At 41.1% G+C, this 25,794-nt stretch overlaps 1 protein-coding gene across 1 annotated transcript in view; it reads right to left on the bottom strand.

The window, feature by feature from the left end:
- Window positions 1-9,042: 9,042 nt before the first annotated feature.
- The window catches only part of LHFPL3 (LHFPL tetraspan subfamily member 3), a 481,707-nt gene continuing 464,955 nt past the window's right edge, over window positions 9,043-25,794 (bottom strand). Inside the window, exon 3 of the mRNA XM_081101782.1 lies at window positions 9,043-10,342. Within this exon, the coding sequence (XP_080957908.1) occupies window positions 10,314-10,342 (29 nt within the window). The 3' untranslated portion in view covers window positions 9,043-10,313. The remainder of the gene's footprint in view (window positions 10,343-25,794) is intronic.

Below are 25,794 nucleotides of genomic sequence, written 5' to 3'. Positions count from 1 at the left end.
CCACATTCTACAATTTTTAAAATTGTTTTTATTGATTTTAGAGAGAGAGGAAGGGAGAGGGAGAGAGAGAAAAAACATCGTTTGGCTACCTCCTGCATGCCCCCTACTGAGGATCAAACCCAAAACCTGAGCATATACCCTGGCTGGGAATCGAACTGGTGACTTTGTGGTGCATGGGACAATACTCAACCAACTGAGCCACACTGGCCAGGGCTACAGTGTTTTTAAGGATAACCTTGTGGACCTACAGAAATTGTAGGTTGCTGAAATTTGCAATAAAATGTACCACTAGATGGCAGTATAAATAAAGTTTTAAAACCCTTTCTAAATTTGTATGCAGGTATCTCCTACTTTTCCAAAGTTTGCATTAGGCCACTTTGATTTTACAGAAGACCTACATTAGTACCTGTTTTCGCTAATAAAGAAACCCGAAGAGGATTTTTGCTTTAACAAAAAAAGGTGAAAAGGGAAAATAGGGCTCAGCATTTGTTTTGCAGCGAGTCCTCACAGAGACAGTGCCCATCCAGAGCAGCAGCAGTAGCCCAGCCAAGCTGCTTCCCAGGGACTACACTCAGGACCCATAGCTTTGAACTGTATCTGTGAGGCTCTGTGCTTAAAATTTTTTTAAATGTATTTATTGATTTGAGAGCGAGAGAGAGAAAGAGAGAGAGAGAGAGAGAGAGAGAGAGAGATCAATTTGTTATTTATGCATCATTGATTGATTCATGTATGTGCCCTGACCGGGGATCGAACCCAAAACCTTGGCGTATTGGGAGGACTCTCTAACCAACTGAGCCACCTGGCCAGTGCCAACATGTGTACTTTATCTTGGTTTATTTTGTGCATTGTTAGCAAGATGTGTCCTAAGGTAACTGCTTTGTTTTATGCCATTTTAGCTTACAAAGGTTTCATAGGAAGGCTTTACTTTTGAATAGGGGGAGAAAATTTGTAGTAAATTATGCTCTAGGAAAGCACCTTTGTCATTTTCATCACTTCATCACGTGACCAGGGCCACTGTTATTTAACTCAAAATGGTTTTCAATCACCTAGAAGAGAATTCACAAGTTTTTCAAGGTCAAAAGACCTGAAAAGTATAAGGGTTTTTGTTGTTGTTGTTGTTGTTGTTGTTGTTTTGTTTGTTTGTTTTTTTAATAAAAAAAGCTTCTTCAAAAGTTTTAGAAATTCCACCTTAGGAGGAAGCCAAAGATGTAAGTAAATGTTTAAACTTGGGAAGCTGTATCAGCAAGATAACATCACACCCTCTTACTTCCAGGATTCTTTCAGTTCATTATCTTGGTTTGGCTAAGACTCAGCCTTTAGTCCATAATTGCAAATACAGCTGTCAATTTAGTCCTTGGGGAATTTTCTTTCAGTTAATGTCAGAGGAAAAGTCAGTATTTAAGTGATTTGGGGAGCTGGGATTGACCCACAGGTTGGTTTGACTACTGAGACCCTGGGCCTATGAACTTAAGGTTGAGATAATGAAATAGATTTCCCCCATCAGAAGGGAATTCCCAGCTTTTTCTTTGGGAGAGTGAGTGGCAGGCCGTCAGAGGTGAGGGAAATGCATTTCCTCATCTCAGTTCACCAAGATTTGACTCTCACAGGATGAATTTCAATGATTTAATCCGTGGTCGGCAAATTGTGGCTCGCGAGCCACATGCGGCTCTTCGGCCCCTTGAGAGTGGCTCTTCCTAAGCCTTAGGAGTACCCTAATTAAGTTAATAACAATGTACCTACCTATATAGTTTAAGTTCAAAAAATTTGGCTCTCAAAAGAAATTTCAATCGTTGTACTGTGATATTAGGCTCTGTTGACTAATGAATTTGCCGACCACTGATTCTAGCCGGTATCCTGCCCAGGGGAGAGAATTAATGTCTTATTTTAGAGAAGGCTGTGCATGTGTACCTGGATGCCAAGTGTTCTCAAAATAGAAAACTGACTTAGAAATAGATTCTTCCTTTCTTTTACTCTAGCTATCATATGCAAATTATTAGTCTCTTCTAGAAAGATCATTGGAAACCAGCCAGGATCAAAGAAATGGAATCCAGCTAATCCCTTCAAGAAAATGACGTTTTAGAACTTGACTTTTGAAAGGCAAACACAGGCTGACTCCTGCCCACAGACCACCAAGAACCCAAGTGCATCTGAAAGCCATTGTCAAAGTATGGAGTGAGGACATCTATGGCTAAGACAATCCTCTGCCACCTTATGAGCAAATCATTTAGCCTCTCGGAGCCTCAGGTTGCTTATTTGTTAAATGGGCATAATAATACCTCAGAGTGCAAATGAAATAATGGATGTGAAAGCACTTGTAAGCTATATGTTGCTATCCAAATATTGGTTATTTTATCATGTCTGCCCACCTAACCCCATTGTTACCTCGCCCACCTCTAATAATGTAGACTGAGAACTGAGCATCATTGTTGTTTTCTCTCTCTTGCTCTGCACCCAGTCAGTCTTCACCTCTTCGTGTCCAACTGGAAAAGTCTCCCTTGTTCAAAACCTTTCAGTGATTTCCCATTGTCTGCAGAAATAAGTCCAAACTTAAAGGAGCTGGAATTAAAAGCCTTTAGCCACTGAGCAACACCAGCCTGGTCTCCTATCTAAATAACATCAGTGAGAGGTCACATAGCCGTCAAAAGGTGTTAGTGCTGCCCTACCAGAGTGGTTCATGGGTGAGGCATGGACCCATGAAACAGGGGGTCATCGCTCAATTCCCAGTCGGGGCACATGCTTGTGTTGTGGGCTCAATCCCTAGTGTGGGGCATGTAGGAGGCAGCCGATCAATTATTCTTCCTCATCATTGATGTTTCTATCTCTCTCTCCCTCTTCCATTCACTCTGAATCAATAAAAATATATTTTTTAAAAGGTATTAGTGCTCTAGCTTGTTTGACTCAGTGGATAGAACCTTGGCCTTCGAACTAAAGGGTCCTGGGTTCAATTCTGGTCAAGGGCACGTGCCTGGGGTTGTGTGCTGGAGGCAGCTGATCAGTGATTCTCTCTCATCATTGATGTTTCTATCCCTCTCTCTCCCTCTTCCTTCCTCTCTGAAATCAATAATAATAATAATAATAATAATAATAATAATAATGATAATAATAATAGTAATAAAAGGTATTAGTGCGGACCAATGCTAGATTGGAGAAGCTATGTAGGCTATGTAGCCACATGCGTTAGCCAAAAATTTTTGCTTCCCACTCCCCAAATCTTGGCTTTGAGAAAGTCCATTTGAGACTTGCCTTCCTCTCTGTGACCATTTTAAGTGGATCTTACCCAGCTTTCTATGCATTCCAGCCTTCCCAAGGGTTCCTGTGCTCACTCTCCTGTCCTGTAGCCTGTTCTGACATGATATTTAGTGACTTTTTGAGAGTATGCCACACCAGCCATGTCAACAGTCTCCCAAATTTACTCACCTCTTTCCATCTCCACGCTGACTATTCTAGTTTAAGCCACCATCTCCTCTCACCTTGACTACTACAGTAGCCTTCCCCCAATCTCCCTGCTTTTCTCATAATAGTCCATTCTCTTTTAAAATAGCAAGTTAATTTTAACTTATTTCATTGGACAATATTATATATATCTATAATAATAAAAGAGTAATATGCAAATTGACTGAATGGCTGAATAGCGGAACGACCATCCAGATGACCACGCTATGACACCCACTGGCGCCAGGCCAGCCAAGGCAGGTGTCCCCGCCATGGCCCCACGATCACCCCACAGAGGGAGGCCCAGGCCACTGGCCAGCAGGGCAATCAATCAGGGGGCTCCACGATTGCCCCAAAGAGAAGGCCCAGGCACCAACCAGTGGGCTGCAGTGGGTGGGCGGGGCCTCCCTCTACGGGCGATCAATCGCGGGGCCCTAGGACTGCAAGAGGTCACAGGCTGGGCTGAGGGACCCCCCCACCCCGAGTGCACAAATTTTGTGTACCGGGCCTCTAGTATGTATGTATATATATGTAGCATTTAGGAAGCATGAAACAAATGAACCTATGAACCCTCCACTCAACAAAGATCTGGAACTATTGAAGTTGCCTGTACACTTTTCCTTGTTACAATCCCTCCCCACTCCCTAGAAGTAGCCACAATCTTGAGATTTGTTTTTATAATTCCTTTTCTCCTATCTTTTTAAAAAGTTAAATTTATTGGAGTTACATTGGTTAATAAGATTATATATGTTTCAGGTGTACAATTCTATAATACATCATCTGTGTATTGTATTGTGTGTTCACCACCCCAAGTCATACCTTTTGCTTCCATCTTTATAGTATTACCACATAGGTATTTATCACTAAACATTAGATAGTTTAGTTTTGCTTGCTTTTGAGATTTACAAATGAAGCAATAGTGAATCTGCTGCAACTCTCCCCCTCCCCCAATGTTATATATATAATCATTTATGTTGGTGTTTGTAAATTAGGTTTATTCATTTCCATGCTTATAGTAGTATTAAATTAACTAAAAATAAATTGTGCATAATCTATTATTTATTTATCTATTCTCTGTTGATATTTGTGTTTTCCATTTTCATGCATGTGTTTTGCAAGAGTTTCTCCAGCCTATATCCTTAGGAATAGAATTGATGAATTTAGTGTTGCTAATGTTCAATTTTACAAGATAATGCCAAATTGTTTTTCAAAGAGATCATACTAATTTTTATTCTTACCGATAGTATTAAGAAATTCTATTTCTGCACAACCATACCAATGCTTAATATTTTTAGACTTATATTCATACTAGTACAATGGGTAATATTATCATTGTGCAATAAACTGACATTTTTTGATTACTAATGAAGTTGAGTATCTTTTCATGTTTGTCATTTGTGTTTCCTTTTCTGGTAAATTCTGTAAATAACTTTCAGTCAATTTTTCCTTTTTTTGGCTCTTAAGAAATTGATTTTTAAGAGTTTATTATATTACTTTGTATTGTTATCCTTTACCAGTAACCTATTTAGCATATACCTTCTCCCAATTTGTGGCTTTTAGTTTTTGTTTTATAGAATATTTTGGATGAACATAAATTTTTTATTTGAATCTAGTTGAATTGATCAATTATTTCCTTTATGATATTGTTTTGCTCAATAAGTCCTTTCCTTTTCTGAGATTATATTTTCTTTTACAATTTAAAATTCTGCCTTTCACAGTTAAGTCTTTAATTCATTTGGAGTAGGTTTTTGTGTACCATGTGAGGTAGATATTTAATTTTATTTTTTCCCCCAAGTAGATAACCATGAAGAACTGTGAAGAGTCTGATAGTTTATCCTACTTGCAAACTAAGAAGCTAGCCTGCCAGTCTATGGATGCTGGCAGAACACAAGACCCCCAGGCCAGCACAGCGAGCAGCAAGCTGCTGTTGGTTCCCTTGCCACATTCTCAGAGACCCTACGAGAAGAGGGCTGCCTCGCACTTGCGTTGCACTGGGTTGCATTATGGGAGAGGAACACTGAGCTAAGGGACCCTGAATCTTTTATAATAGCAATGAGCCAGTCTGATCTTTGCCCGAGAGGGACACGTTATCTTTGTTACAGAACAGTGAACAAACCTACTCTTTGCTCTGGAGGGAGAGCTTGTTTCTCCTGTCCCAGGCTGCTTGCTACCTAAAGAGTCTTGAAAACAGCCGGGAGTAGAGGAAGTCAGTGTTTCTGCTCATAAGATGTTCAGAAACAGAAGAGGCTCAGACTTTGTTGACCTTATTTGGCGAGATCTATGTTGCTTCCCCCTGACAAGATGTGTGTTTGTGCTGCCAACTACTGGGCTCTAGCAGGCTCTTTAATTTTTTTTAAAAAAAATATGTAATATCTATGGAGCATGTAAGATTGAATTCTAGAATTTAGGGAACCAAATCCATGGGTTAAAAATTTCAGGAGTGAAGCGCTGCCAAAACCGGTTTGGCTCAGTGGATAGAGCGTCGGCCTGCGGACTGAAGGGTCCCAGGTTCGATTCCGGTCAAGGGCATGTACCTGGGTTGCAGGCACATCCCCAGTGGGGGATGTGCAGGAGGCGGCTGATCGATGTTTCTCTCTCATTGATGTTTCTGACTCTCTATCTCTCTCCCTTCCTCTCTGTAAAAAATCAATAAAATATATTTAAAAAAAAAATTTCAGGAGTGACTATTCCTCTTTTTCTTTATTTTTCCCCCCCTCCATCTAGAGCCAGTATGGAGATAAGAATTCTTGCTACACTTCTTTTGTTGCTAGCATGAATATTTTTCCTGGGCCACCCTTGTCTGAGGTTATGGCTCTCTTCAAGTGTCCAGGTTTAGGGTGGGATTCTCAAATTTAGCTCATCCAGTTCCAATGGCCCAAGGCTGCTTCCCATTCCCGACTCTGTATGGGAATGCCTTCAGGCACGCCTAGTGTTTGCATTTGCTTACACTTCACACTCAGTTTCCACTTTACTCTTCTTTTTCTTATTTTACGCCCATTGGGATTTCTCTGATTTTGCTGCAAGCTAAGCCGTGTATTAAAAAAACAAGCTCACTGTAATTATCCAAGACCTAGTAGTATTGTATAAGGAAGGCTTTTTGGAATATCTAGTTCATATGGCTACAAGCAGAAGCCAAGAGTAATCTTTTAAAAATGTAAAATAATTTGCATGGCTCTTCTCTTAAGGCTCTCAAATGGCTTTTTCTCACACTTAAAAAATGTACCAACCATCTTGGCCTCCAAAGCGCAGAGCTGTTCACATCACCTGCCTCTGTGTCTGGCTGCTCCTCAAGAGCCTTTACACTGGTGCTCGTGTGTGGCATGATCTTCCCCACTTCTTCACCTGGCTGGTTCATTCTTCTCATGCTCATTTAAGTGCCACCTTTTCATAGCAGCTTTCCGTGAATTAGCCTTCCCGTTTTTTTCCATTATCACCATTTTAATTCTGTCCAAGGTACCTAGTGCGTATTAGCTGACACTTTCCTGTTCATTGTCTCTTTTCCTACTAGAACCCAAGGCCTTGTTTAGGTTCAAGGGACCTTGCTTATCTGGTTTACCACTGTCTTCTCAGGGTTTAGAACAGTCCCTGGCACACAGTAGGGACTCAATACTTGTTTGTTGAGTGACTACAACTGAACATGGATTACTTAGTTCTTTAGACAGGACCTAGGTTCTCCAGTGCCCGCTACTTCCTATTATGTCCCCAACCCAGCCTGCTTCGCTTTGTTGTTATTTACCAACCTGGCCCCGTAGGCATTTAAATTTTTAATCCCTGATCATAAATGTCACTCTAATTATCGTCAGCATTTTGAGAGCAGAGGCTGTGTTTTATGTTTTGTTTTTTTTTTCCTTCTTCTTTTCTGGCTTCAATGCCTTGCATATGGTAGGAGGGGAAGGAATGAACAGTCATTGAATATCTCCTACCTGTCAAGCACAACACCACCACTATAATTTATATCCTCAAAACACCACTATGGGGCCAGGTATTATTATTTATGTCCATTTTATAGACAAGGACACTGAGATTTAGAGTTGTTCAGAGTCGTATAGTAAATGAAAGATCTGGCATTGGAACCCACCCAACAACACATACTCAGGATGAACTGTTGACAAAGGGTTGCTCATGTCTGAGGAACAGGTGACTGCTTTCAATGTGCAAAGTAAAGATCGAGCAATTAATTCAATATTTCAGGTCAAGCTTTACTTGGATAGCCTGACTTTTTACTTACCAATTTTATTCCAATGAGTATATGAAGATTTAGCTTGAGGCATGTCTGTCTATATTTGGTTAGAAGAGGCTTTGGAGATGCTAATCATGTCTTCTAAGGGTCCTCTATATCTAATAAATGTCTGTTGGTAGCACATATTATGGAATCTGACAAGATTTTTTGAAGACACCTATTTCAGTCAATTCATCACCTGTGGGTGACCACTTTGTAAGTTATATAACCGTCTAATCAGGGGATTGTACACCTGAAACAAATATAATATTGTAATTGAAAAGAAAAAGAAAAATAAGAAATAAATGAAAAATTCAGTAAAAAAATCATCACCTGACCCTGGGTTACTGGACAAAGACAGACACTGAATGCACTGAATGTGTGCCATGCAGCCAAGCAATGTTTAAAATAACAAAATCTTATTTTTATTTTTTTTTTACAGAAATTCAGGTATTCCAACAAATTTCTTTACATTTCCTGGACCTTAAAAAATTACACACAACTTTTGGACGCAATACAATGGAACAGAATGAGAAAGGGAGTCACTTTATTTTTTAAAAAAAGATAAAAACATACTTCTTATACGTAACATTTAGTGATTTACACGTGTATTACCTATGTACAAATGGTACATCATCACTGACTGATTTTCAGAGCACTGTGGTATGTATGCTAAATTACACTTAGGTTTTATGGGAAAAAAAGTTTAACAAAACATTTGCATGTGGATAGAAAACACTTTCAATTTTTTAAACACCACTATTAGTGATGAGAAACTCCCAATGGAATCTGTAATTTACATGGGTTAGAGAGAGCCAATACCTTTTACTTTATTGCAGATAAAGTAGAGAGGTACTTCCCTTTAAATAAAAGATAAATTCTTGAAAAGTTGTGTGTAATTAAGTTTATTAAGTAGGGTGTTTTGAATGCACCGGGAGAGCTAATAGCTAAAACAAAAGTAACTCCCAGAATGGCTACTTTACAGATAAAAAGTAGTCCCTAAATTTAGTTCTTTAGAAAACCCATATCTTTGTGAATTGGGTTTCACTGATTTGAGCATACTTGTAACATACTCTTAGCCATTTGAAACATAATCTTGTTTATGGTGAAAAGATGGCGACTGCCAGAAATATTTGTCAAAAATACGGGTGTGGCCCTAATAGAGAGAAATCAATTGTGATTTGTATCACTTCTTGTATTATCCTCCACCGCTGCTCCAGCGACATATATGCCAATTTTATCTTAATTTTGAATCTAAAAATGAAGGCATGTTTTCTGCTCAGGTACAGAATATGGTTTGGCTTACACTGATTATCCCTGCATGTACATTTTAGCTTGTGATCTTTCTCAAGCAATTGACTACTTCATTATTAAATATTTTTTCTGTTGTTGCATTTGGCAGGCTACATGGTGAGGGTGCTGGTGGGGGAGACCTGGGAGGGAAAGATTGTTGAAGACAACTGATCAATTGTAACTACCTTCAGGTGCCAACCAACTGAAAAAATTGAGTATTTTTGAAACCAACGTTAGTAAACAAAAAGGCAATTTACTCCTACCCAGTTTCTTTGATCTGTATAAGTATATATTCATTTATTTCTAAGGCTATTAAATTATTATTTATTTAGTACCACTTACTATCATTTAGAAATAGGTTTAATGGAATGATTTGTTTGTTTTTAAAACAAAAATGAGTGTGTCAGTAAGGGAAAGAAAGGAGATGGATTTCTCATGACATGTGTGGGAAAGAAATAGGGAAAAAAAGGAGGAGATATTTCATATGCCTATTTAGAAAGTATGTTAAATTCTTATGGATATACTAGGAAGAATTAGAAAAAGTATTTATCTGATAGCAGCCTCTATATTATATGTGAGCATCGAAGGTGAAAATGAGCTTTCTACATTTTTCAGAGTTCCTTGATGCTGTTTCCTGAAAGGTGGGAAATTTACTATGTTTCTCGGGAACCTGTGATGTGGATGTACTTCCTGTAATATACAGCTTGATGGAGTCATAGTATACGTCAGAAACACTTTCTCAGTAATAACTCGTACAGACATTAAACTGAACACAGACTCGGTAAAAACTCTGAAGCATTACATCTCTTAACTGATTGTTCCTAATTACACAGTGGAATAAATGAACAGCAGAGATGGGGAAGCCAAAGGTCATGGCCCCTATGAAGATATTCAGAGGCATTTTCTAAGACGCTTCCTCAATAAATGATGCTTGATTAGTCTCTTGACTACTGAGATAGAAATACTTTAGGATTGACTGCCTTTTTATATATAATGTTAAAAGATTAAAGCTTTTTGTTTTCAGTTTGGTTAAAAAAGGACAGTTTACAAACCTCAGTACATATATATTTAACATGTTAATTCTAGCATGTTTATATTCCTCTTTCTTGAAATATTTCCTGAATATGATTTCTTATGAATGTAATTTCTGGTGAATGTATCTGATCTTATACAATGATAGTTTCCTATGAGCTGGTGTTTAATCCATAATCACATCTCCTTTTAGAAAATCACTACCATCTCTGATCTGATTTGACAAAGTGGGTGTTTCATTCTTGTTCATATCCATCTCCATATCCAATCTCTCCCCAGTGTCTTCTTTCTTGATGTTGATGTACAAAAGCTGTTATTCGATTTGTTTAGCTTGTGCTCATTCTAGAGAATATTGGCTTAGCAGAACTGCAAGTGGGTGGTGGGGAAAAGAAAGAGAAAAGAAAAAGAGCGTCATTTTTTAGCAAGATTTTTGTGCATATTTATCACAGAAAAACCACACTAACAAATGGTTCAAATGCATTTGTCATCAAAGAAGACTGAAGAGGTTTCTGTTCATTAAACAAACAGCATCGTGTTCTAGCAAGCACCTCCCTCTTCCTCCCATAGCCCAGACATGTGTATTCCCTACATCTGCGTGAAGATTACAGGCTGCTTTGAAGGAGCAAGGAAGAATGAGAAATGATCCCAAGCATCACCGATTTATTTATTTATTTATTTATTTATTTATTTATTTATTGCCTGACATAAAAAAAAAGTCTCATTTGAGTGTTTTCCTTTTTCCTCCAAGTTTCATTTATTTATCATACAATCAACATTATAACGTTGAGGAAAGAAATGATTATAAAGATAAATCATTCACAATCCAATCACATTGAGATCCCAACGATTTTACTTCCATTCCTTATCTAAGTGTGCACTTATTTTATATAGTTGGAATCATGGTATAGATGACACTGTTAACATATTTAAAACAATTTTCTACATTTCCACTCTATGCATCATCAGCATCAATTTTTTCATGGCTGCATAATATTCCACTCCATTCTCATTTCTTTTCATTGCATGTTCAACCTTCCATTCTCACTATTTCACCATTGTCAGATATGTAGGTAGTTTCATTTTTTAAAAATTATTGTCAATAATGAATATCTTTGCATATAAAGTTCTATTTTTTGTTCTTTTACATTCTTTCAATTTTTAAATTTTTAATCCTCAGATGAGGGTATATTGTTAAATTTTATTTTAGAGAGGGAGGAACGGAGAGATAGATAGATAGATACATCGATAGACAGATAGGTAGAAACATTGATCAGTTGCTTCCCATAAGTGCCCCCACTGGGATTGAACCCTCAGCCTGGGTATGTGCCCTGACCAGAATTGAACCTACCACCTTTTGGCATTGGGGATGATACTCCAACCAACTGGGACAAAGGGAAATGGGACCTTGGAAATTCAGGGTTTGATTCCAAAGAAATAAAGCTTTCTCTAATACCTCATTCTCCCATGTGATTCTCAGAAAATCCCTTTTCTTGTGACATTGCAAGAAGACCACTTCCTATCACATGATCTCACTCATTTATGGAATATAATGAACAACATAAACTGATAAACAAAAACAGATCCAGAGACAGAGAAGCATCGATCAGACCATCAAACCTCAGAGGGAAGGTAGGGGAGGGTGGGGGTAAGGGGGAGAGATCAACCAAAGGACTTATATCAAGCATATAGGCCTAACCCAGTGGTTCTCAACCTTCCTAATGCCGTGACCCTTTAATACAGTTCCTCATGTTGTGCTGACCCCCAACCATAAAATTATTTTCATTGCTACTTCATAATTGTAATTTTGCTACTGTTATGAATCATAACGTAAATATCTGATATGCAGGATGTATTTTCATTGTTACAAAATGAACATAATTAAAGCATAGTGATTAATCACAAAAACAATATGTAATTATATATGTGTTTTCCGATGGTCTTAGGCGACCCCTGTGAAAGGGTCGTTTGACCTCCAAAGGGGTCGCGACCCCCAGGTTGAGAACCGCTGGCCTAACCAATGGACACAGACAACAGGGGGGTTGAGGGCATGAGTGGGGGGTATGGGGGGTAATGTGGGGATAAGGACACATATGTAATAACTTAATCAATAAAAAAAAAAGACCACTTCCACCACCAACAGGTGAGGACAAAGAGGGCTCCCCACTGATAACACTACCAGTCTCAATGCGGTTTCTTCTTTAAATCCCTAGTTGTAGGGCTTCTATTCAGTTAGATTTCAGGTGATTCTGAGTGATTGTTGTTCTGTAGTTTAGTTGTAATTTTGATGTGGTTGTGTGAGGATGCAAGTACCGAGTTTACCTACACTGCCATCTTAACTGGATATCCTCAACCTTTCCTTCTTCTTCTTTTCTTTTTAATATTTTTATTGATTTCAGAGAGCAAGGAAGAGGGAGAGAGAGAAACATCAACAATGAGAGAGAATTATTGATAGGCTGCCTCCTGCATACTCCTGGGGATGGAGCCCGCAACCCGGGCATGTGACCTTGACCGGCATTAAACCTGGGACCCTTTAGTCCGCAGGCCAATGCTCTATCCATAGCGCCAAACCAGCTAGGACAACCCTTCCTTCTTAAAGCTCTCTTCATTGTTCAATTGTTAACATTGGGACTATACTGCCAACACATCATGTCAGTCTTGGGCAGGAAGTTGAGGAGTGAATGGAAAAATAAGAGAGTGAAGTCAGTGAACCAGGCCTGGATTGGGTGAGGTCAGTGAGGCTCCAGGGCACAAGATTTAAGAAGGTGCTCACTGTCAGGGTTGTGCAAATGTAGGGTGAGTGCCTTCTTAGAAATATCAGGGGGAACACTTTGTCTAGGTACCTCATTGGCCTCATCCTGGTCCCAGTCCTGCTGGTGCACACAGGCTGCTCATCATAAAGCCTCCTAGGGATGTCTGATTGAGGTTGAGTTACTTAGACACTGCTACCACTGTGGTTTTTTTGTTTCCTAGTGCATGACACCACTATGCAATAGGAGCTCCAAGGTACGCGAGAATTCTGCAGACCAAGGCTGGCTAAAAATAACCAGCATATTTGTCCCAGCAGTGATCAGAACACAAACACTCCCCACACAATCTCAGGAAAACACTTTGCTGTGGGGAGCAAAATTAGAATGCCGCTACAATTACTTAAATGGCATGCACAATGAGGAATTCTCCACCTGAAGCTGTGGTTCTCAACCTTCTGGCCCTTTAAATACAGTTCCTCAGGTTGTGACCCAACCATAAAATTATTTTCGTTGCTACTTCATAGCTGTAATGTTGCTACTGTTATGAATCGTCATGTAAATATCTGATATGCAGGATGGTCTTAGGCGACCCCTGTGAAAGGGTCGTTCGACCGCCAAAAGGGTCGCGACCCACAGGTTGAGAACCGCTGAAGGCTTGGAAAAGACTGGCCCTTTAAGTGAAACCAGTAGGTGAAAGGATAAAGGCAGGGTTTTCCTCTGCGGATGTTGCCATTACTCCTCCAGTCTAATGACTATGAGACACAAAGGCAGTTTGAGAGTCTAGTGGGAGCATTAGTGTGGTTACACTGTGATCTTCGCTTTGTAAAACATTCTGCTCCCCTGCCCCCGCCCCCCCCCCCCCCCAAAAAAAATTTAGCTTAACATTTCCCGTGCACCATGGATATTGCATCATTCAGGGGAGGCAATTTAAAAGATGTCATATTCTTCCATGTTTGTACAGAGCAGGACGGAATAAAAAGTCATTTGGTGATGCTTTAGATCTTTGTTCAATCAGGTTTGTCCTTGTAACACGTCATGGGCTCTGACTTGCCTATGTTCCAATTCCATGGGGATCTTTGCAAATCCTTTTGAAGCTGTCACTTGAACCACTGTGCATGAGAGCAGCATTTATAATGGCCACCTTGTCTTGACTATGTAAATGGTTTGTTGTTGAATTTTCTATGTGTTCGCAGACTCTGAAAGGTCTCCTGGGTCAGCTTCTGCTGGTTGTTTCTATCTGACCTATTCAGTTAGGGCCTGGAGTCCCCAAGGTCATGATAGCTTGGGGAGGCAGGTATGGTCTCAGTGGAAAAAGTATTTGGTGGGAATATCAGACTTTTAGCAGAATGGCTTACAAGATCTTTGTTGTGGAAGTAAATAAGTCAGAGAAAGACAAAAACCACATGATTTCACTTATTTGTGTAATCTAAAGAATAATATAAATGAACAAACAAAACAGAAAAAGACTCATAGATACAGAGAACAGACTGATAGTTGCCATTGGGGAGAGGGATTGGGAGACTGGGCGAAAAAGGTGAAGAAATTGAGAAGTACATATTAGTATGCACAAAATAGCCACGGGTACAGCATAGAAAATGTGGTCAATAATATTGTATTAACTCTGTATGGTGTCAGGTGAGTACTGGCAATATTGAGGGCAACGCTTTGTGAAGTATATGATTGTCTACGCTGTACACCTGAAACCAATAAAAAAAAAATACTGAATGTAAACTGTAATTGAAAAAACAAATTTAAAAATGAGTATAGGAAGAATTCCAGGCCATTTTCCCCCCTCATTGGCTGTATAGGCTTAGTCATTTTATCCTATTCTCTTGTTTCAGACTGCACTCACCTCTCACAGGGCCTTCTGACACCCTTTATCTCTGGGAGATTGAACAGTGCCTTGGCAATAATATCCCACCATCTACATCCTCAGGTGCTTTAGACATGATGTGTCCTGCAGTGGGCGTGGCAGGTTAAAGATGGCTGCATGATTCTTTTCCATTTTTCCCATTGACAAGTAGGGTCTATGTTCCCTACCTGGGTGCTAAGCGTATATATAGGCAGTTTATTTTTTATTGTGGTAAAAATCACATAAAGTAAGATTTACCATCTTAACCATTTTAAAAAATATACATTTGTATTGATTTCAGAGGGGAAGGGAGATGGAGAGACAGAAACATCAATGATGAGAGAGAGTCATTGATTGGCTGCCTCCGGCATGCCACCACTGGGGATTGAGCCTGCAACCCGGGCATGTGCCCTGACCTGGAATTGAACCGAGACCTCCTGGTTCATAGGTCGATGCTCTTTCTGTTTGATTTGTTGTTTAGGGGGCTCAACCACGGAGCAACGTTGGCTAAGCTGATCTTCACCATTTTCAAGTGTTCAGTTCAGTAGTGGTAACTATATGTACATTGTTGTGGAACCGATCTCTAGAACTTTTCCATCTTGCAAGTGTGAAACTCTACAGCCACTAAACAACACTCCTCCTTCTCCCCTCCCTCATCCCTTAGTACCACCCCCCCCCACCATTTTGCTCTCTCTTTCTATGAATTTGATGACTTTAGATAGCTCCTATATGTGGAATCATACAGTGTCTTTTTGTGACTGGCATATTTCACTTAGCATATAACATACTCAAAGTTCATTCATGTAGCATGTAACCAGATTCTTTTCTTTTCAGACTGAACACTATTCCATTGAATGGCTATAACATTATATCTATCCAGTCATCTATCAATGGACACTTGGGTTGCTTCTACCTCTTAGCTGTTGTGAGTAGTGCTGTTATGAATATAGGTGTGCAAATATCTCTTTGAGACCCTGCTTTCATTCTTTGAGATAGATATCCAGAAGTGGAATTGCTGGATCATATAGTAGTTTCATTTTTAATTTTTTTGAGGAAAATGTCCATAACGTTTTCTATTGCACCATTTTTATACTAACACTCGCAGTGCACAAGGGTTCATATTTCTTCACATCTCTCCACCACTTGTTATTTTCTTTTTTTTTCTTCTTATTGCTTATTTGGAATACACACTTCAAATAACTCTCCAGGGTTTTGTAGGCACCAAGGATGACATCCAAGTGCTGGAAATACAATTTCATTTGAGAAAAGCCTTTGGCTGGAAAAAGAAGGTAAGGTGCCAACAGACTTAACCCTGGGGGAAGACTGTTGTTTTATGGATGTGGTCATACATTAGTCAAATCATGAACCCAGTAAGGACATTTCTGGAAAGCTTAGAAATCAGCTGTGGTCCTAGTTCCCCATAAACCTATTTGCTGGGATTTTAAGGTTTCTCTGTGATGATGATAATAGCAACCTTAATGCCTCAATTAAGAAATTGAATAAAGAAATTTCATACAGCCACTTAAAATGAATGTGGATCTGTATAAAATGAGTGGCATCCATGACATAGTAAATGAAAAAAGCAGGTTATTAAACAGCATGTAGAGTGTGATCCCATTGTTAAAAATGAAATATATTCATATGTACATAGAAAAAACATGGATGGATTTACTTCATAATATGCAATTGAACTCTGAACAACAGATTTAGAATGTCACTTTCTGTATTACTTGATTGATTGATTTTTTCCCTCTTCTTTCCCAGTGAAATGAGCAAGCATTAGTTTAATAATTAGAAGAAATGTGCTATCATCATTTTGAAAAATTAAGTGCCTTGGAAAGAAAATGAAATTAAACATTCTACCATCGTCAACAGCTTCATGGATTTGTGTTTGTATCTCTGCGATTGTGATTAGGAGATAGACTGAGCACACCAAAGGGATATCCCTGTGGGTATTTCTAAGCATACCTTTTGCCACCTGCATAGATACTCAATGCATTCCTTAATACATCACACCATGCACTTTAGTTGAATGAATAAACACTGAAAAGTGAGACTGACAAGCAAAATATTGCAAAAGATGAACAGTTTCATAAGGACTGGAAGAAGTCATAACAATGAAAAACAATAACTTCCAATTTCTTCTTCTTAGATTTGGACTAACTTGTGTTCAAGGTGATTCAGTGGATCCTAGAATTAAGGCAGAGCAGGGCAGGGGCTAAGTCACTATGAGCAAAGTCCCCAAAAGGTGTTTCCCATCAGCTTGTCTACACCATCTCTCTCCTCTTCACCATTGTTGCCTTTGGTGGCTGTCACAGATAGGAGGGCTGAACGATGCTTCCCCAGAGCACACACCATTGCTTTCTTGTCCGTTGCTTGTTCACGGTAATAGGACATTCCTCCACAGATACGGAACAGATTACTGGTTCTTAGACAGGTTTCCCAACCTCCAACCTGGCTTTGATGACTTTAACCATGATTCAGGGGAATTGCTCTTGGTCCATACAAGACTATGCCAATTCAGGGACCATTCCAAATTTAGCAATTGGATGTCACTCATACGAGAGGAAAGTTGGGAGGCAAGAAGGCAAGGCACCCAGATTAGCAGGAAGGCTGAACAGATTTGTCCTGACAGCTGCAACAGGTGCCTCAGGAGCCATGTGACAAATAGGAATGATCTAGCATTGGATATAAAAAGAAAATTAAACAAACATTCAGTGATCACCTCCTCTGGTCCTCAGCAGGCAGGGTGTGAGGCAAACAGGGGCACTGCTGGTGACCTTCTGGGCACCACAGCCCATCTGTTCTCATGCCCCTGAGAGGCAGAGAAGCACCAGCAGCAACCCCATAGGCCTTCTTGGGAGCCACATTCAACCTGGATGTCAGGTAAACAAACAGACTAAAGAACAAAACACAAAGGCAGTCCGGTCCTCAACCTAAACCTGGTTGGCTGCTGAAGGTGTTTTGGCAGAGCCTGGCTTCCTGGTTGTTCCTTCTGTAGCCTCTGGCCTGAATTCCTTTCCTTCCTGCTAGCAGCTTATTCCAGCTCTGGCACAAAGGTTTTATCAGGCAAGTGTTTAGATCCCACAGAGGAGGAGGGACTGACTGTTCATTCTAAAGGGACAAACACAGTCAATTTAGGGGCTTAATTTCAGCCCCTACATGTGAACATCAAGCCAGGAGCTGTGGAGCAGGGCCTTTGGACAATTTTTTCCTTGAGATCCATAGGGAGCTGAAATGGGGGGAAGAGAGGGATGGAGAACAAATTCAAAAGATGAGCAGGTCTAACAGCCTGGTGACTACTTAGCCCAGTGGTCGGCAAACCGCGGCTCGCGAGCCACATGAGGCTCTTTGGCCCCTTGAGTGTGGCTCTTCCACAAAATAGAACGTGCGGGCGCACACGGACAGTGCGATCGAAACTTCGTGGCCCATGCGCAGAAGTCGGTTTTCGGAAAGGAGATAGATGAAACAAGTATACAAGACGAGTGTGGATGGGAGAGTTGGAAGGGGTCGACCTCAGCGAACGTACCTCAATCAGATTGAGGACATTTTTAGCAAAGGCCAGCTTAGGAGTACCCTAATTAAGTGAATAACAATGTACCTACCTATATAGTTTAAGCTTAAAAAATTTGGCTCTCAAAAGAAATTTCAGTTGTTGTACTGTTGATATTTGGCTCTGTTGACTAATGAGTTTGCTGACCACTGATCTAGACGCGTCTCAACAGGGCTGACTGGGCACTTCAAGTCTTTGCCACGTATCTGTTCCATGCCAGTAGCTACCTCAGGAATGTCCTCATGGAGATGACAGAAATACAAGGAAGAGCAAGGCCTCTCGAGGTGTAGACTTAGAAGCAGCATACTTGCACTTCTTCATTCTATTCCCCAAAGCCAGGCACATGGTCAAGTCCAGAGACAGAGGCAGAGGACACTACAAAGTTAAATGCCCAAGCGGGTGGATGCAGAGAGGGTAAAAGATCATTCAACCCATCAGCAAGACCTACCAATTCTACCTTAGAAACACTTTCCACACCTGCCCAATCCTCCTTCTATCTTATTGCTCCCACCACTTCAGTTCACCGTGATCTCTCTTACCTATCACCACCTGACTGCTCTGTCCAAATCTTTCCTGTCCATTCCTTCCCAGACCATTCTCAATGCAGCAACGAGAATAAACTTAAAAAGAAAACCTGCTCTGACCACTCATTTAATTAAGTCTGCCAAATGGTTTCCTATTGTTCTCAGGATACAGGTGAAAATCCTGAGTAAAGCCTGAATTGTTTTCAGTTTTCAATTGAGGGGTTATTTTAAAGCAAATAGGTGAACCTGGTGAAAGGGAGAAAGAGTGAAGAGGGAGCGTGGGAAAGAGAGGCTTTGTAATGACTTCCATGTGAGGACAGCCTGGGACCCCTTTCTCCAACCTCATCTCCTTCCATCCTTTCTTTCACTTTATGGTTGAAACACATCATAATTCCCCACCTTGTACACTATTTCAAGCCTCTGGGGTCTTACTTGGACTGCTCTGTGTCCAAGTAGAGAAGTAGAGTTCTTTGTCCCTCCATTTGGTACGGCTTAAGACCCTCTACCTTATGCCCTAAAAAAAAAAAAAAAAAAAAGAGAGAGGAGAAGAGCGCAGATTGGTTTGGCTTAGTGGATAGAGCGTTGGCCTGAGGGACAGGCTTTTTGGACAGGAGAGGGGGGCAATATACTGATAAGACATCTCCCTAGGTCACCTGCTGCGATTGTCTCCTGAAGAACTAACAAACTACAACCCCCCTGATGTCTGCTCAGTTTCAGCCTCCATGACCCCCTTCCTCCCTTGTCACCTAGCAACAGCAGCCATTGTCCTTTAAAAGAGCAGGCCTCAGTTTATTTCTTGCCCTTGTATTGATTAGCAATGCACCAGCCCTTTCCCTTCGGGGAAAGTATAAATAAACTTTCTCTCTGCATCTATCCCTTTGTTGGGAGCACAGGTCCTCAGACGCCAGGTATTAGACGAAGAGATGGGAAGTTGTAGGCATATAAAGGAGAGACTAGTGTAGACCGAGTAACCATTGCTGCTACAGGAGCCATCAGGCAAAGTAGCCCCACAAAAGTAGCCCCATAAAGGCAGCCGCGCAAAGTGGCCCAGCCCACCTAGCTGGTCAGTGGTAACTTATATACACGCTCAAACAGAAGAGGCCTCCTGCCAATTCGAGATGCTCGTGCTATATTAACATAAACAGGTGACATCCTCGCCTGCAGGCAAGCATATGGCGAGTTTGCCTTGATCGTCTGGCGTACTCTGATTAGGGTTCCCACACTCTTTTTTTAGTTAAGAATTACTTCACAGCCTGCATCACGCGCCAAAAAACAAAACAAAACCCCAACAAGGAGAAAGGTCAACAATGGTAGGGCAAGTCCTGAACCACGTAAGGTGTTTTGATTTTTTTTTTTTTAATGCAGTGGGACGCCATTGAAGAGGAGGGAGGTGATGTGAATTATGTAATAAAAGGTTCAGCTATGGCTGTATAGGGCACTGAGATTGTGGGGGTAAGAGTGGAAGCAGTGGGTACCATTAGGAGACAATGAAGGCGTCTGGATGAGAGGTGATATGTCTCATACACGGCTGGTAGTACTGGAGGTGGTGAAAGGCAGTGAGATTCAAATGTGTTCTTAAGTCAGAGCCAGCAGGATTCGGTGATCTGTTGGATGAAAAAAAGAGAGAGAGAGAGAGGGTGGGGACAGAGACTCATGGATGCCTCTTAAGTTTGTGATCCATTTGGGTGAGTCCAGTACTACTTCACTGGGGGAGAAACATATTATTTTGGAGGAAAATCAGTTTAGGTGTGTACATGTTAAAGTTTGAGCTGTCTGTTAGATGTCTAGGCCCTGGGGATGAGATAGTGAAGGCAGTTAGACATAAGGGTCTTCAGTGCAAGGGAGAGGTTGGAGCTGGGAGGCATCTTGAGTCATCAGTTATATAGCTGGTATTGAAAACTGTGCAATCAACCCTGGCTGCTTTGGCTTAGTGAATAAACCGTCTGCCTGTGGACTGAAGGGCCCCAGTTTGAATCCTGTCAAGGGCACAAGCCCAGGTTGCGGGCTTGATCCCCAGTGGGGGGCGTGCAGGAGACAGCCAATCAATGATTCTCTTTCATCATTGATGTTTCTATCTCTCCCTTCCTCTGTGAAATCAATAAAAATATATTAAAAACAAACAAACAACTAAAACTGTGCAATCAGAAGAATTCCCTGAGGGCTGTAAAAGGGGAGGGGAAAGCCCAAGCACGGGCCTGTGCCACACTTAGTCTCAGCAGAGGGAGCAGTGGTCTGCCTGGCAGCAGCAAAGAGGAGTGAAGGGGCGACTCTCGCATATGCATATTAAAAAATCAAACGGCACAGCAAATAAAATAGAAGCCGCCATTGTGACGGTCTTTGGGATAGAGTGGAAGGAGAGCAGCTGGGCCATTTTCCCATCAGTCCATTCTGCATCTGGACAAGCTAGGAGCACCAAATGTTATGGGGGTGGGGGTATTTGAGAGGCTTCTCCTTCCTTCCCCTATTCTCTGCCCCCCCCCCCCAACCCCCCATTACTCCTTTGTTAACCTTTCCTAAATTTCCCATCTTCCTCCTTTGCCTTCTACTTCTCTCCTTCCCTCCTCTTCCCTAGTCAGCAGGCTTTGGCTAAATTTTAGTTGGTAGTGGTAGGAGAAATGGTCTGCTAAGTCACACACTCTTCCTTTGATGGGTATATAAAGGCTTCCCCTGAGGCACTGGTCACAGGGAAGGTCGGGTTTTTCTTTAAACATCCATCCCACACATTTCACTAATTGGAAATTCATTAAGGTTTGCAAAGTGTCAGAATGTAAATTCTCTTAAAAGGGGAGTTTGTTCTTCACAGTTCAGTGTGAATTGCTTTAACCAGATAATCAGCTAATTTCCCTCCTATCAGCTGATTGAAATCAATTTCTCTCTCCATTATATTCCTTCTCCATTCAAAACAAAACAAAAAACAACTCACTAAAACTCGGCAGAGATTCTCAAGCTTTACCATGCACAAATTCATGTAGGAAACTCATTAAAATGCAGATCCCTAGGTTCCATTCCCAGAACTTCCAACTTCCTAAGTCCAGACGGTTCTGATGCAGGCGGCTTGTGAACCACACTGGGGAAATACTGGGACACAGCGGACTGGCCAGAACTTGGGCAGTCACAGGGCATTTCTGTGGAGAACATGCCTGGCGCACGGCCAGAAGAAAGGCCTCTGACCTGACAGCAATGAAGGAGGCCTCGGTGTCCCTGAGAAAGGAGAGAGGAAGCGGGGAGAGATTGCAGAGTAGAAGGGAACGGAAGGACGCTAATGCCTTCTCTGTGCTGCTGTTAGCACCTGAACCCACCCGACCGCTTCCAGGGTCGTGCTGTGCTGTGAAACCGAGCACCAGGCATTATCTCATTTAATTCTTTTTAAAAAATACATTTTTATTGATTTCAGAGAGAGGGAGGGGGAGGGAAAGAGATAAGAGAGAATCTTTGATCAGCTGCCTCCTGCACGCCCCCCACCGGGGATCTAGCCCGCAACCTGGGCATGTGCCCTGCCCTGGAATCCAATGGTGACCTCCTCGTTCATAGGTTGACGCTCAACCACTGAGCCACGCTGGCCGGGCTCATTTAATTCTTACCACCTGCCTCTGATGGAAGCAATTTATTATCATCCCTGTTTTCTGATTAAAGCGGGAGTGCCAGATCCAGAACCCTTGTCTGGGTGACTCCAAATCCACGTGCTTAAACCACTGTGTTGCATTGTTGAATAGAAGCTCAGAGGTGGGACAGGCTGATTCAGTGCCCCCTGGTGGCTGCTAACCTGGTGCGCTTGAGAAACCACAGGGAGAACAATGGAGGAACCGTCAGCTTCTGATGACAGATACACTCAAATAATTCTTAAAACACCGCGCCTCTTCCCGGATAAAACACGCAAGTCCTTTACTCCCAGTACCTCTCTCCAGGGAACGCGCGTTGGAGCTGTGCCCCTCATCTTCTGCCTCAGTGACACATGACACACCAATTTTCAAAGTATAAACCACAGCTTTTAAACCTGTTAGATCACGGCTGCACCCACCTTCCCTCCAATCATTTAGGCTCAGAGAACAGGCTTCATTTTCAGTAATCAGCAAGGAAAAGCTCCCTGATTCTTTACTCCACTGGGTCTGCTTCTATTTTTAACAGCCTGTCTGCCAAAGCACTAGCGGGCTAAAAATAGACTTACTTGTAATACAATTCATCATGCACTCAGCTGCCAGGGGGAAGCTCAATCTAAGCTTCACCCAAGATGAAATACCTTTGAGAAAACACAGTACCTAATGTCACCATGTATTAATATCTTTTTTTTGGAGTCCTGGAAATGAACCCTTTGCTACAGACCTGGGGAATGAGAGAACTTGAGTCGGAAGGTTGCGAAAAGAGGTTTCCGGAAAACTATCTTGCCATCGTTTTGGCCACGGTTATAAAATGCATAAGGAGCTCTTTTTCCTAATTTCAAACTCCTGTGGTCCCTCTTTGCTTTTCAATCTTAATTCTCTGCTTCACCTTGATTTAGGAGAACTGGGTCATCTTGTAAAATTGGAGTTGCCAGATTTAGCAAGTAAAAATATAGGATGCCTAAAGTTGTGATAAACATTGAATGGTTTATTCGTATAAGTATGTCCCCAATGGTCTGCCTAGGATTTTCCTGGTTTTACCACTGAGAGTTGTGTGTTCAGGAACGCCTTCAGGCCCAGAAAATGAAGGCAGTTAGTTACTCTAAACACAACATAAACCATACCCCCATCTTGAAGATTTATGATGCAATAACCTATGGGAGAGAAACATTTAAATAAAATAATAGTATTCTTGAGATGTAATTTGCTTACTATAAAATAGTGTAAAATTCATGGATTTTTAGCATATTAATAGAGTTGTGCTACCAGAATATTTTCATCACCAGAAAAACCCAGACTTCTCTATTCTCCCCTCCTGGAAATACTAATTTACATTCTGTCTCTCTGGATTTGCCTACTCATGACATTTCATATAAATGAAGCCTTGCAAGACGTGGCCCTTTGTGACTAGCGTCTTTTAGTTGGCACAATGTTTTCAAGGTTCATCCTTGTTGTAGCATGAATCAGCGCTTCATTCCTTTTTATTGCCACTGTATGGGTATACCACATTTTTAAAATTCATTCTTTAGCTGATAGTTATTTGAGTTGTTTCCATCCTTTGGCTATTATGAATAATGCTGCTTTAAACATTTTTTGTGTAAGTTTTTGTGTGGAGATATATTTTCATTTCTCTTGAGTATATATACCTAGGAGTAGAATTGCTGGATTATATGGTAACTCTATCTTTTTGAGAGAGAAATATTGATGTGAGAGAGACACATCAATTGGTTGCCTCCCACATGCACCCCGACTGGGACACAGGGATCTAACCTGCAACCCACCAGGCAGGTGCCATTGACCGGGACCATGACCCTTTGATGCTCGGATCGATGCCCTAACCACTGAGCAACAGTGGCCAGGGCAAAAATAATTACTGTTTACAACCCTCTTTATATATTTTTTGGAGATGACATTTCTGACTTTCAGAAATTAATGTAAAATCAGGAAACAAGATCCCATATGAACTCTGGACAGCTGATCAGCTTTATCTATAGTGCTTTGGTCTTTAAACAGTGTGATCGTACAGTATTTCAGACACATATGTAAGACTGTTTCCTGAACATTAAGATGTATGAAAGAAGCAGAAATATTTTTCTAATAAAAAACAACTTTTTTGTCTATTTTTAAAATGGGTCACTTGTCTTTTATTGTTGAATTTTAAGAGTTCTTTATATATTTTGGAAATAAGTCCCTTATCAGGTATATAATTTGCAAATATTTTTCCCATTCTGTGGATTGTCCAAGAAAGCTCTTTTGAATCCAGTGTTCTCCAAATGTTAAATCAAATGATTCCAGGGAGAATGGGAAGGGGAAAGTTTTGTAAATACAGAGGGTGTTCCTCTATCTCTAGCCTTTGGTGCCTGTGGGACACACAGTGATGACTGGTAAATATTTGAAATAAAGATTGACCGAAACACCAATCAGAAAGAAGGTATGCACCCCTATGTTCACAGCAACACAATTTACAATAGCTAAGATCTGGAAACAGCCCAAGTGCCCACCAGTAGATGAGTGGGTAGAAAAGCTGTGGTACATTTATACCATGGAGTACTATGCAGCAATAAAAAAGAAGAATCTCTTACCCTTTGAGACAGCATGGAGGGACCTGGAGAGTATCAAGCTAAGTTAAATAAGTCAGTCAGAGAAAGACAAGTATAACATGATTTCACTCATATGTGGAATCTAATTAACAAAATAAACTGATGAATGGAGTGGATCCAGAGCCATGAAGCCATGGAACAGAGTGCAGGATCTCGGAGGGAAGGTGAGGGAGGGAGGGTGAGTGGGTGGGAGGTAATCAACCAAAGACCTTGTATGCATATAAGCATTACCCATGGATGCAGACAGTGGGGAGGTGAGGGCCTGGGGCAGGGTGTGGGGGTGGGCTGGAGGGGATCAATGAAGGAAAAAAGGGGACATATGTAATACTTTCAACATTAAAGATTAGAAGAAAAAGATTGAATCAGTAGCTGACTAAACTGGGGATCCTCCTGTCTCTCTTTATTGTGTGTATGGAGTTTGTTTTTATTTATCATGTAATTTAAAGAATTCTTAAAGGCTTTTTGAGGTCTAAAAAAAAATCTCCATCTGCTACTTACAGGCAACATTTCCATCACCATTGACCATGCATAAGGCTTTGAAGGTCTAGGTTAAAATGAGCTATATTATCTGGGATCATCTGAGGGCTATTATCAGTCAGTTGATATTTTACCATGAGTCAATTCCCCCAGATGGGTTCTCATGACTTGCCAGGACTCAGGAAGAGTCAATTTGGAAGGACTCAGGCCAGGGAATGCAGAGCTGGCTTAGGTCTGGTGGGCTGGAGGGAGGGCAACCCACAGCGTGATGATCTGGGGGTGCACTTGCAGGAGGCACTGACAAGGGAGTCAAAGAAAGGACCATGGAAGAGCATCAGAGACAAATTTTGACTGCACAGTTGTGCCTGGGCCTGCCCTGTATATGGGTAATGAGCACTTCACCTTATCAACAGATGAGAATTCATGTAAAATTATTCTCTGCAAGAACCGTTAAACTACCGGGTTTTAA

The sequence above is a fragment of the Myotis nattereri genome (assembly GCF_964212035.1).
Source record: "Myotis nattereri genome assembly, chromosome: 11".
Taxonomy (NCBI): domain Eukaryota; kingdom Metazoa; phylum Chordata; class Mammalia; order Chiroptera; family Vespertilionidae; genus Myotis; species Myotis nattereri.
This window is presented reverse-complemented; position numbering and strand designations above follow the sequence as displayed.